At 37.4% G+C, this 14,287-nt stretch overlaps 1 protein-coding gene across 6 annotated transcripts in view; it reads right to left on the bottom strand.

Annotated features, from left to right (window-relative positions):
* Positions 1 to 8,260: 8,260 nt before the first annotated feature.
* abcg2.S (ATP binding cassette subfamily G member 2 (Junior blood group) S homeolog) overlaps positions 8,261 to 14,287 on the bottom strand; it is a 72,734-nt gene continuing 66,707 nt past the window's right edge. For all 6 annotated transcript variants that reach the window (XM_018243432.2, XM_018243431.2, XM_018243434.2 and 3 more), the window contains 5 exons: positions 14,152 to 14,276; positions 12,912 to 13,066; positions 12,555 to 12,644; positions 11,611 to 11,711; positions 8,261 to 9,051 (listed from right to left, as the gene is read on the bottom strand). In XM_018243432.2, the coding sequence (XP_018098921.1) occupies positions 8,904 to 9,051; positions 11,611 to 11,711; positions 12,555 to 12,644; positions 12,912 to 13,066; positions 14,152 to 14,276 (619 nt within the window). In that variant the 3' untranslated portion in view covers positions 8,261 to 8,903. The remainder of the gene's footprint in view (positions 9,052 to 11,610; positions 11,712 to 12,554; positions 12,645 to 12,911; positions 13,067 to 14,151; positions 14,277 to 14,287) is intronic.

Raw genomic sequence — 14,287 nt, 5'->3', positions numbered from 1 at the left:
TATCTTGCGATGTCTCTGCTTTATAAATGGATCACACCAATGTCTCTTCTTAGTCTGATACATTTTCTCAAAACAGCTTAATTATTATAAACTATTGTAACACTGGTTAGCAGATGACCCCACTCACTGGTACCTTCCTTATCCTTACCCAATATGGACTTGGCCAGATGTAACTCACAGGTGCTTCCAGGTAGAGCATGTGTTACATGGGACTCTTTCTCTCAGGTGGACCTGGGCTGGTGAAGGAAGGATTAACCATACTGAATTTACAAACACAAGACTTGATCAGGGTCAGTGTCAATTAAAAGACTCTCCTGAATACATACTCCAGGTGTTAGGTGTAGTGGTAGAAACCAAGGGGCCTAATATACAAATATAAAGTGCAGCAGTGCAGTTATCGTTAGCATCCAGTCAGATATTTGCTTTCATTTGATTACATTTTTTACAATTTGCAATAGACTGTTAAAAGATATTGCTAATTGGTTGCTATTGGCAACTGCACTTGTGCCAGTTAGCACCTATGTTTGTAAATGAGCCCTATAGTATCCTCTAAGAGAAGCCTAATTTGGTAAAGACCACAGACCATATAAACAGTTGATGTACAAGCAGCATATTTAATTACATTGCCATTGATTTGTACCTGATATGATTATTGCCTGGTTGTTCAATAAATCCTTACTATGTGTTTAAATTGCACCTTTCAGCCTTAACAGCCTTTCCCAATGGATATACAGGCTACAATAGCCAAGGTAAATCATGACTTATTGTACCAGAGGGTGTTGTGATAGTCTATAGGCTCTGATGGGGTTAGCTTGTTTAAGTTGAAATGTGCATTTAAGAACCAATGGGACCTAACAGGTTCCTTGTTCTAAGCTCAACATATTGTTCTTTTGCACCATCCTTTTACATTATATGTGGGGATCTGGGACTGAGTTGAACTTGCCATTAATGCAGATATTTCAAATCTCTAAAATTTTTCATGGGCCACAAGGTTTTGGCCCCCTCACTCCCAGTTACCCACCTCCTATTTTTTGCACACTAATTTATTTAAATTTTGTGATTGAAATGATCTATAAACTCTTGTGCATCTACATGAGATAGAGGCAGCGCTGAGCAGAGATGGGGATGTGATCTGGGGTGGACAGGATCATAACGGGATATGGCCAAAGGTATCTGAAAGATAACATGGAAGGTTGATAATACACCGATAAGCCTGGGCTCACTGTTGACGGCTGATGTCTCTGTTGACATACATGTCAACTCGATTCCCCAGAAGTTCTTGGGGGGTTAGCCAAATTCTGACCCCCTTTCGAGGATGCCTACCATGCATTTACCTGATTTTTAAAATTTCCCCGTCTGTGTTAGATGTGTGCATACGCAGCGAACATTTAGTTTTGTGGCAGAACATGTCAGCAGGCCCGGATTTGCGGAAAGGCCACCTAGGCCCGGGCCTAGGATGGCATGATTTTAGGGGGACGGCATGCTGCTCAACCACACCCACATTGGTTCAAAAACACAGGTGATGCACAGTAGATACAATCTCCATGAAAATTTGCACGAATAAAGGGGAGGGGACAGGGGCAACGAACGGCAGCGGGCCTAGGGGCGCCTGCAATGTAAATCCGGCCCTGCATGTCAGCAAATGGGAGCCAAAGTCTACGGGATCTGAAGCCAAAAAGTGAATGGGAGCTGATGCTCCTGAAAAGAGCCTAAGCTGACTAGGAGGATGTAGAAGCTGCTGTCGCCTATCAAGAAGAATATCTCTTGCCAAATTTTAAAGGTAAGTTTCCACTGAATACAAATTATGTTTTTTCTTTTTTACTTTAATGGGGGACCCTGCCCACCAAGGTTTTTATTTCAGTTTGGGGGAGCTAGCCACCAATGTTTTTATAGCTGGGGGGGGCTGGTCACATTTTTTTTTTAACACCACTATTTTTATGCCAGGGCTGGTTCTTACTCTCAGTCCGACCCTGGGTTCACCCTTTGATAAATATTGCATCATATAAATCCAGTAGGTGGCAGTTTTTAACTCCCCCCCACACCGACCGACAGCCACTCCAGCTCTAGCTGTAAGGCTATAGCTACAAAATTAATTATTGTGCAATAATTATAAGTCCATTGTTTTGTTTTTTTCTATATAGTTACTGTTCACCCAGGCAGCGAAGTATACGCCAAGGTCACATGCCAGTTGCCTAGCGACTATCTGCAAGCAAAAACTTTTGTCATTCCAGAATGAATAGTGAGTGTCTAAATGGGAAAGGGTTGTTTTCCAAGGGAAAGTGCAAATGCAACATGTACATAATTAAAGTAAAAGTATACAGAACTATGCAATCCAAATATTTATATTTGGTACCGATGCTGTAAAATCTCAAAGCGTTGACAAAGGAACTCAAAGTGCCAGGCGGGTGGCGTAGGTTTCAAAGCTGCAGTTTAACAAAGCCCATATGAATAACTGTCATTAACTATGTATTTGTATGTATTCATTTAGAACGAGAGGAGGGTGTTACTGCACTGTGGAACCTTCCCCTGCCTCTCTAGAATAACGTTGTTACAATTTGTAACATTAGTGTTTAGTCCCTCCTTCCTTGCCAGGATTTCAAATGATGCAGAAAGAGAAGAACTGTTAACCAGCTGGATTGCAGCATAGAAAATGGCATTTATTCATACTTTTTGAAGTATGAATGTGTATGTGTATATTAGGGGTTTCTGTGTTATGTGGGCCTCTTTATCAAATTTTGGTTTGGAAGCCAGAGTTCCCCTTTAAATTCAGGATCTTTTTATTCACAATTTCTCCCATGTAAATATTTTTTTCTTTTAAAAAACGTATGTTTTCAAACAAGGGTTATACGCAGACGACATTTTGATGACTTTAACCAAACCCTTCACTTCATTACCCAACCTAATCCATCTCTTAGATAAATTTTGGAAAATATCAGGATTGACAATGAATCATAATAAATCAGAAGCCCTTAATATATCATTACCCCAACCTACAGTTAAACTGTTACAGCTAAATTTTGATTTCAAATGGCAGGACACAACTATTCATTATTTGGGAATCGATATTCCCTGGGATATCACTAAGTTATATCTATAATCATAATTACCCCCAGTTTTGGAGAATGGCAGACAAAACTTTACGTCAATGGTCAAAGATGGATCTCTCCTGGTTTTGGAGGATACATGCCTTTAAGATGTCTCTTTTACCTAAACTACTATACTATTTTAGGGCACTACCAATCCCCATTCCTGATCATGATCTTCAAGCCATGCAGAGAAAGGTATTTCAATTTATTTGGGCCAATAAACACCCTAGGATCACTAAACAAACCATATACAGACCCAAATGCCAGGGGGGCCTAAATGTTCCACACTTAACTTACTATTATATAGCAGCAAAATTAGTGCCCCTTATACATATGCATGCTTCCACGCCACCTAAGTGGGTAACAATGTTGAAACACCAACTACATCCAGTTACCCCAAGGGCACTGTTATGGTGCTCTTCAGTACAACGTCCAGACATTATAGACCCCTTTTTAACCCACTCCCTAAACATTTGGGATAAATACAAATACACAGCTAAACCTATGTCAGCTCCCCACCCAGCAGCACCAATTCTTGGTAACCCTCCATTTCCCCCAGGCTTATACCTGAAAACCTTCCAAAGGTGGGCATCCAATGGCTTCAAATACATATATCATTTTTATTCAATATCAGGTCCTAAAACCTGGTCTATCATACAGGAAATTCATAATTTCCCTCCCTCTGAGGTATTTCAATACCAACAGATAAGCCTTTTCATACACACCTTTAACAAGGACAAAACACCTTTCACCCCCAGCTATTTTGAAAACGCTTGCATTAAATACCCATATACAGGGGCTTAATTTCATATCTATATCGATTACTTCTTGATACCCATTCCCAAACCCCCTTGTCTTATGTTACAGCATGGAATAAAGACCTTGGATAATGGTTAATGAAAGACTAACCAGCATACTTATAGATAAAAATTAGAAATTTAAGGAGATATGGGAACCGCGGTATCGATATTCATCCCCGACTACAGGAACTCCTATGATCTTTTCGTAATCACCATATGATAGCAATATATGTCGGTGTTTAGTATGTTACACTTTATACTTTCTCAGATGTGGAATAACTAATACCTAACAGATGTATTTCAGGTAATTCCTTCAACTGTAAGCCCATAGAAGTATCTTCTATTATGATATTTAAGGGACCTTGCGGAAACCACTCTAGAGCATGCAACATTCAATACAAATGTTACATAATATGCCATCAAAGTTTCTTTTGCTTTATTTCCTTTCTCTTTCTTTAATTGATCGGCCCACTGGATTGGGACAGGACCGGTTCCTTCTCTACTCTGCTCTCTCTCTTCATTCCTTTTCTCTAAGTAAATACTTGATGTTATAGGAAAACAATTATGCCAATTAAGCTTTAGTTTACTGCATTGTGCTCAATGAAGTGTGTTGTTTCAGTTGACTCACTTTCTAACTGCATAAAAGAGTGTGCTTACAGGCAGGGACTGGGAGTATATATGGTTAGAATCCATGCCAGGATATGTCTGCTGGAGCATTAGTGAGACACATTTAGATTTTATTAGGTTTCTAATTTATTTCCTAACACGAAGAATATCAGACCAATTTTTTCTGACAACTTGCTCAACTATGTCATGGAAACTGACCAACAAAATTCAATCATATTAAAGGACAAGTAACACTAAAAATGTATTAGTAAAAATCCATTCCTCCCCCTCCAATAATTCTGCTATTGCTACTGGACCAAGTTAGCTATGTTTAATATTTAATACATAAAAAGTGCAACAAAATCTCACATCCAGTTTGTTTTAAAAGGGCAATGTGGCAACCTGCACTTACATGTGCACTCCAATGTCCAGCTAGCCAGCATCTTTTTGAAACTAGAAGTTACTTGCTATGCTTTACAGATGATTATCAACCTGCCTTCTCCCTCTTGGTTAACGTGATTTATTTCCCTAAGAGCTGCGAATAGTAGCGAGAGCATGAATTCACTGACTTTGTAGAGGTTTTTTTTTGGTCCTTGACAGATTTATAGCTGACTTGTCTAATGCCTTGTTTGCAGCTCTTAGAGAAATAAAAGAGGCTAAGGAGATGATACTAGTCACTCACCCTCTTCCAAAACAGGAATGCAAGAAAGAGGGAGAAGGCAGGCTGAACATCACTCGTAAATCAGAGCAAGTAACTTCAGATTTTAAAAAGAAGTTGGCTAGCAGGACATTGGAGTGTGCACGTAAGTGCAGGTCGCCACATCACCTATTTTTTTTATCAACTTGTTTTTATTAAAGATCAGGCATGTACATTGATGCACATCACCTATTTAAAACAAACTGGAAGTGAGATTTTATTACATTATTTATATATTAAATATTAAAGATAGTATACTCTTTAAGTAGTATGTGTAGTATCCTAAATAGAAAATTGCCATTCTAAGAAATAAGGGCCACCCCCTGGGTTCCTAGGATTCACGGTGCACACAACAAACCATACATTTTAGGTCACATGAGCCAATTAAAGACAGTGTTCTGTCTTTTTGTTCCACACTTTTTCCTTTTACAGTAATAGCTGCAGTATTTCTGGTCAGGTGATCTCTGAGGCAGCACAGAGACCATCATGGTGGTTCAAGGCAAGATATGTAAAAGGGTAATATTTACTTAATATCCCAGTTTGGTAAGATTCTTTAATATGCCACATAGTTTATATCAAATTATCTGTTGCCTAAGTATTCATTTTGGGTGTATAGTTTTCCTTTAACAGAAAATGTATCCCTTAATATCTTGGAATTCAAAAAAAATTAATGTAATTGCAAAAGTGCTGAGAATAGCACTCCCATCAATTTTACATTTATAGCACTCTCATCAATTTTACATTTAATTATTTTAAAGGTTTACTTATTCTTTAAGGAAAATATAATTTTTAAGCATTTAAGTAGAAGCCTATACCTTGCTAAAAAGTTGCTAAAACTATTTGGAAAGCTTAGGTTGTCCTGAAATAACATTTTCTTAGGAACACTAACCCCCCTCTCCAGGAAATGCTCCTGAAGGGATAGAGCGCAAAATATTCTAAAACCATCTGGCAATATATGCATAAAACAAGTGCAAAATTCTTCTAGCAGTGAAAAGGGTTAATCGCATGGGGAATGACCTGATCTAATTGGGACATGACTAATAATTAGAAGAGCCCAAGCATTGCAACAGACGACTTTATTTTTTTCTATTTCCTTTGTAGGCAGATATATATTAGCTTAGGTGCATAATTCACCACTAATATTTTAGAGAACATGGGCCCTTCTTATATTGTTCCTGTCTCTGTTAGCAAAATATTGTTAGAAATAATTAAGGATATCATGATGGGGAAACTGACCTTAACTAAAAATAGCGATGAATAAACGTGGGAGCACTTACTGGTCAGAGTTCACCTCCAGCTAGTGTTGCCACCTGGCCGGTAAAAATTATGGTTGATACCAATGTTATTAATAGGGGAAAAATGAGAAATATATAGGAAGGCCGGTATTTATTTCTGGAAAAAGAGGCAACCTAACCTCCAGCGTGCTGCACAAACACTGTGATCCCATACAGCCAAGTTCCATATAGAGCACGAGAAAAATGGAGCACCAAAGGAGCCGATTATTCCTCCGTTAAAAAATAGAAATTTATTGAAGAATCATTAGAAATGGTAAAGGCAGACACAGAACATATTGTAGGCTGCCCGCTTTTCGCGTTTCATGGCTACCGCAAAGCGGGCAGCCTACAATATGTTCTGGGCACGCCTTTACCATTTTTAATGATTCTTCAATAAATTTCTATTTTTTAACGGACAAATAATCGGCTCCTCTGGTGCTCCATTTTTCTCGTGCTCTATATGGAACTTGTTTGTATGGGATCACAGTGTTTGTGTTTGTAAAAATAAACACCATTGCATCCTCAATTGTACATAGTATGTAGTGAACTAGGGATTTTGGAATGTCTCCTGTTTTTGCAGTAGAGTGTCACTGTGATCTTAATTCAGGAAGTAATCCATCACTCCAGTTAATACAAATATTAAAGTTTTACCTACCATTGAGGGACAACGGGCTTTGTTGTCTGCTCAAAATGTATTTGAGCCTCACTCTGTAATTATACAGTTTTGCATTTACTGCTATTGCTCATCTGTTACTACAAGGTACTTCTGATGTGTAGTGTGACTTTACACATGTCAGCCAAAGGGTTAGGTCTCATGTTTTGAGCATTTAGGGTGCTGATCGGAGGGGTCAGATTGCACTGTATCTGGTGTATGGTTTCTGTCACACAGGTGGCAGCAGATTGCCTGCCATGTATGCTAACGAAAGAAATCAGTGTTTATTTTCAGTCCTAAAAGATCAGTTATCATAGAGTTGGTAAGGGAGCAAGTGTTAGCATGTTTTTGAATTAAAATATATTATTGTAAGTATTGTTTTATAGTCAGGCCAAACATTTATTCCAATTAAATATGAACATCACTCAGGGATTCCAATAGCGAAATGTGTTTTATTTCCATTTTCCTTTGAAGTCAACACTGCAGTGCAAGAACAACAAGTTACCTGCCTACAAGATATTTACATTACCAAGGAAGAATACATCTAGAAGTAAATAGAGCTGCTACTTCTCCTTTCATGTTAGAAGGGATCCATAATACACTATGGGGCAAATTCACTAACCAGCGGAGTTGCGCTAGTGCATGCTTCGCCACACTTCGACGCACATCGCCAGGGCACCGCTAATTCACTAAAATCCGAAGTTGCGCTCAGGGAGGCGAATGGCAGCGAAGTTGCGCTAGCGTTAATTCGTCAAGGAAAGCGAAGTTATGCTAGCGATGCCTAATTTGCATAGGCGCCAAGTTAAAGTACAATGGACGTATATGTAGCAACAAATACATTACACTACACAAGCCTGGGAAAGCTTCATAAGATAAAATAGAGTTGTTATATTGCACTATACATGTGCCCACTGTATAGTTAAGGTGCCATATGTTAGGAAATGTAGGGGGGAAGGAGGGTACCCCCAAAAAATGTATGATCTTTTTCAGCCTATCACCCTTAAAAAAGGAATAGACGCCAGCGTTTTTTGGGAGTTAGAAAAAATTTCAACTTTTTTTGAAGCAATCCTTATCTACTCTATTGCACTTCGCCTGGTCTGAGGTGGCGAAGGCAAGTCTGGCGCAAGAGGTAACGTTCAGTAAAATGCGCAAGTTAGTGAATTAGTGTAGTTACGTCCCTTCGCCATATCGCAACTTCGCCTGGCGTAAGTGTGCAAAATAGCGCTAGAGTAGGTCCACTTCGCTAACGAATTTACGCCAGCACCCGTTAGTAAATTGGTGAAGTAACGAAATGACGTCACACTGGTGAATTTGCGTTAGCGTTAGGCGCTTCACACTTTAGTGAATTTGCCCCTATATCTTCTTGGCTCTGGAGAGCCTGCAGCATATTTTTATGAACATACAATTGTACATAGCAGAATGGATAACAAACACCCGACTTTTTTGCCCAGTTGTTTGTAGTATATTCAAAAGTATGTAAACTGTCCTCAGTCTGATGAACATTAAGGCCTTAGCGGCTTTCAAACACAGAAATAGTAATAAAAGTAACATTAAAAACAATGTTAACATAGAAAATGAACCAAAAACACATACCCTACAGAGCAGGGCTTTTATGGCAGTAATTAACCTTTCCTTTGGAGGATTAATTAGGTTTAGTAATGCAGCAAGCGCTAAGGCTAAAGAGGCCACATAATATTGATTCAACAATTAATAATATAAATATAGAAACATAAAATATACACAAGGATTATTTGCCAGCTAAATGCCTTGACTTTAGAAAATCACAGCTTATGTCAACTTCTTCATAAAATATAATTTCCCGTAAGCAATTGTTAGAAATATTACAATCATGCATGCCAAGGCCAAGTGGTTCTGCCATAAGCCCCATGTGCTGTAATCGATTCCTTGCACTGTTAAATACTCTTCTCCAGTGCACCTGAAAGAGAGCAAACCAACAATAATTATATGGCAATATAATGAATGAAATGTTCCAAGGTGACAACCTGCCACCATGAACAAACCAATAAAAAAAAAACATATTATAAACAGATAAAGGAATGGTTAAATCTGGGATTTACAGTAGCTTTGCTTAAAGTGATACTGACACTAAAAAATGAATTTTAGCATATGAATGTACATTTAGGGGCAGATTCACTAACTTCGAGTGAAGGATTCGAATGAAAAAAATTCGAATTTCGAAGTATTTTTTAGGTACTTCGACCATCGAATTGGTTAAATTCGTTCGAATTCGAACGAAATCGAACGATTCGAAGTAAAAATCGTTCGACTATTCGACCATTCGATAGTCGAAGTACTTTCCCTTTAAAAAAAACTTCGACCCCCTACTTCGGCAGATAAAACCTACCGAAGTCAATGTTAGCCTATGGGGAAGGTCCCCATAGGCTTGCCTAACTTATTTTGATCGAAGGATATTCATTCGATCGTTTGATTAAAATCCTTCGAATCGTTCGATTCGAAGGATTTAATCGTTCGATCGAACGAAAAATCCATCGATCGTTCGATCGAACGTTTAGCGTTAAATCCTTCGACTTCGATATTCGAAGTCGAAGGATTTCAATTCGAGGGTCGAATTTCAAAGTATTTTTAACTTCGAAATTCGACCCTTAGTGAATCTGCCCCTTACCTATAGGTCATGTTGATCATTTTTTGCTGAGCGGTTTGTTCTTGTATATAATTGTTAGTTGAAGTTCCTAAGCCTGACTCTCTGACACTCTGGGGGTCATTTAACAACACTGGGCAAATTTGCCCATGGGCAGTAACCCATGGCAACCAATCAAATTGCTGAATTCATTGTTCTACTTGCAGCTGGCTTTAAAAAGCTAATCACTGATTGGTTGCTATAGGTAACTGCCCATGGGCAAATTTGCCCAGTGTTGATAAATGAGCCCCAATGACTTTGCCAACCTGACTGTCCCATCTCAGCCTGTTAGTTACAGTTTCTAATGCTAACAGACTCCTGCTTCACAAATATGGCAGCCCCCTCATACAGGAACATGGGGGATCAGACAGGTAATGTAAAAGCATCATGCAAATACTTTATGGCAAAGTTAGAAGTAGCTTGCAAAGCCAATATTATAATAGATGTAAAAAAAAGTTTAATTTCAGGTGTCAGTATCTCTTTAACAAAATACTTGCTTAGAGTGAATTATGCAGCCCAGTGGGTTCATAGAGAAGTGAAAGGAAATAAGAAGCACTAGGACTTATTTACCAATATCATGCATAAGCATTTACTTTTGCACCTGCTGCTAAGTAGTGGTACTCTGTGCTATTGTACCAGTTGCATCCAGCACAAGAAAGAGAGTGCATTTATCAGAGGTAAAACCATGTGCCGGCCTAAAGGTACAGGGCTTTGGGGCACTAGGGTACACCAGAACCATCCTTTGTGTGCCATTAAAACAAATAAAACAAAAGGGCAGACAAAGGACACAATGGTCCTCCTCCTCTTGTATCCAATACTGGCAAGCAAAATCTGAGATACAACAAATAAGTCATTGCTTACATTAACTAAGAAATGAATTGCAGTAGAACCCCTATTTTATGTTTCTCAGGGGCCCAGAAAAAATGGTGTAAAATCAGTGAATTAAGCATTATACAGTATATTAGTAGGACTAAAAAAAGCAGTGAAATATGTAGTACTGTGGAGTCGATAGCAACTCTGACTCCTAATAACGTTAAATACTGTACAAGCACTGAAAATGATAAGATTTAAGAAGGAGGATATGCCAGAATTAATTCTGTTTCTAAGAACAATACTTTAGTTAATTTTGGATTGTAGTTAACAGCTACTGTATTCCACAGCTATACTCCAGCTTAAATTAATATTTTAGTTTGGGTGTTTTAGGTTTTCCAATTGTTTTTGGTTTAAGTAGTTTAACTTTGATTTTACCAAAAGGATTTGGCTTATATTTTGAGCTTTTGGCAGTGATGAAATGCCTTGTATGTTACTTATACTTAACTTCTTTCAATCAACATGGAAAATACATTAGTATATATAAGGAACAGTAACACCAAAAAATTAAAGCGGTTTAAAGTAATTAGCATATAATAAACTGGTGAAAACTTTGTGCTTGCTTCAGGAAGACAACTACAGTTTATATAAATGAGCTGCTATGGGGGCAGCCATTCAAGCTGGAAAAAATGAAAAAAGGCACAGGTTACACAGCACATAACAGATAAGCCCTGTCCATTACAGCAGATTGTTTATATAAACTATAGTAGTGTTTCTGTGCAAACACGTCAGTTTTACCAGTGTAGAGCAACAGTACATCATATTTTTAATTACTTTGATACACTTTCAGTTTTTGGTTTTACTGTTTGAAAAGGATTTATGTACCGACTCCACAGCCCTGGTAAAATGAGGCAAAACCTTAAATCAGGGGATGTAAAATTGAGGTTCCACTGTAGTTTAACCATAACAACAATAAAAGAATTGGTACATTTCTCCTTGCACTTAAAATGAATACAAATTACTTACGTATTAAAAGGGCTAGATTGCGTGCAATTGGGGTCAACTTGGATGCTAGTGTTAACATTGCGACAGAAGTTTAGGTTAGTGAATTCATTCACCTGGAGAGCCTACAAAAAAGCAGGGAAACATAGTTAACAATAACAAACAATGTAAATGCACGGAAGATGCAAAGCTATAATAAAATGTAATAGTATTTATCATAATTATAATAATATTTTGTAATTGTGGTCACTTGAGGCTAATAAACAGTTTATATAGTGAATAAAATACCCCCTATTGTAAAATATAAAGATATTATAAGTCACAGAGGAGTTCCATGACCATATAAAAGCACAAGGCTGAAGGCCTCATATTTCCCAACAAGCAGTACTTTATTCATTATAATGCACAAGTTTTAGTGAGTCGTGTAACAAAATGACATCACTAAGCTCCGTTTATAACTGATGACATCTCTAAAAGCCATTCAGAAGGATATCAGTTACAGGATATTCATGGCTTTTGTGTATTATATATTTATAATGGATAATATATATATATATAAGTGCAAGAGATAACCATGGTTTTTATTCCTCTATTCAAACTTTTTGACTCCAACAGAGAAATGGGGAAAAAAAAACGCCAATCATGCATTTCCTTTAAGGATATGGCTAAGTAAGTAACCTGCTATGATATAAGCAACTAATAATATACTCTTTATAATACTATATGGACTTGGTGCTAACATAAAGTTAAAGTTGCTACCATTTGCAGAATTTTCCCTGTATCTAAGAATAAAAGTTTTATTGATATTTATGCAGATGCACAGTGGCATCAGTAAGCATTGGTTCCTTCTGTTGATGCAGATACAAAAAGAAAACACTATAAGGGCATGTTATTTAAAGAATGTTGAAGCCCTACATTAAAATATGAACAAGAATAAACATATAATAAGATTTGAACGTGGTACTTACTGTAAGACCATATCGAGGTATACTGAAGTACTTGAGCCAGGAAATCCAACTCATTATGGATGTCAAATTAACCAGCAAACCAGAAAATATCTGGAAAATACAAATTATGAAATCAGTTATGGTTTTGGAAAAAGTCTGTTGTAGTTAGATGTAACTTGTTATACTAGTAGGACTGACATTTTGTTAGCTTTAACTGTAAGTACAAATATCTATTATGTTTAAAATTGCTGATAAAGATAGCATTTATGCAATTAACAGTAAGGGAAACAAAAAGTACTCAGTCTTTCTTTTTTACACATTTTCTGATGTAATAACAGGCATGTGTGATCAACACAACATCTATAGGCTATAACTCACGATCATAAAGACGAAGCAAATAGTCATTAGGAGGTTTGCCACAGCAACAACATCCTGACCAGCTGCTACAGCCAACGCCATGGATGCAGCAGTGTACGCAATCATCATCAAGGTGAACATCATGGTGAAAAAAGCTCCTGGGGTAGGTTTGAATCCTGAAGAGTGGACAAACAAGATTGTATAATATGAGCACATAGGTGAAAGAAGGATAACAACACGATAAAAAAAGATAAAAAGACAATTTTAATTGATCATCACTCTGAAATACCTTAAAACACTGTTTTTAGACAACACAAGAGACTAGTAGTACAGGGGTGGGATCCCTTATCAGAAAACCAGCTATCCAAAAAAGCTATAAATTACATGAAATCAATATAAACACTACCATGTACTTGACCCTAACTAATCTGTATGAATCTATATTGATGGCAAAAAACTCACATTGGCTTTATTTAGTGTTTAAATTATTTTTAGTAGACTTAAAGCGGTGGTTCACATTTAAGTAAACGTTTAGTATGTTATAGAATGGCTAATTCTAAGCAACTTTTCAATTGGTTTTCATTTTTTCTTTTTTTTTATAGTTTTTGAATTATTTGCCTTCTTCTTCTGACTCTGTCCAGCTTTCAAATGGGGATCACTGACCCCATCTAAAAATCAAATGCTCATCTTTTTATATAGGCCTCTCCTATTCAAATTCCAGTCTCATTATTCAAATCAGTGCACGGTTATTAGGGTAATTTGGACACTAGCAACCAGATGGCTGAAACAGCAAAAGGGAGAGGTGCTGAATAAAATGTGAAAACCAGTTGCAAATCAGCTCAGAATATCACTCTCATACTAACAGTTAATTTAAAGGTGAATGACCCCTTTAAGGTATGGTGACCCTAATTACAGAAATGCCCCTTATCTGGAAAACCCCAAAATTCAGAATAATAAAGCCTTCATGTGTGTTGTATTGTGCAGCTGCTGTAATGAGACCTTCTATAGAACTGCCTTCTTAACTGAAATATATACCAATAACATTATTTGCTGTCTATTATGTTAAAAATATTGCCATAATGCAAAGTGTGGCTACTGCAAAAGTATGGGTCCCTCTACTCCCTGCTTGTTCTTTGGCCCCTATTTAAACAAATTGATGGGGTCTGTGCCTCCTATAGTTCTGCCACTGCTATTAAGCATGAAGGCTTTACATGTTTAGGATCTCAAATTCAGTAACAATTTCTGAAAGCAAAAAACTTACCAATCATAAAATAAAGGACAGATGTAAATATGATGCTGGGCAGTGTCCTCATGGGAAGAAGATCTGTAAACAGCTTGGCGAAAAAGTATGCAGACAACCTGTAGTACCCACTGATGTATTCATGTCTGTAACACAC

Source organism: Xenopus laevis, chromosome 1S (assembly GCF_017654675.1).
Source record: "Xenopus laevis strain J_2021 chromosome 1S, Xenopus_laevis_v10.1, whole genome shotgun sequence".
Lineage (NCBI taxonomy): Eukaryota > Metazoa > Chordata > Amphibia > Anura > Pipidae > Xenopus > Xenopus laevis.
The sequence above is the reverse complement of the archived record's forward strand: the minus strand, read 5'-3'. Positions and strand labels throughout refer to the sequence as shown.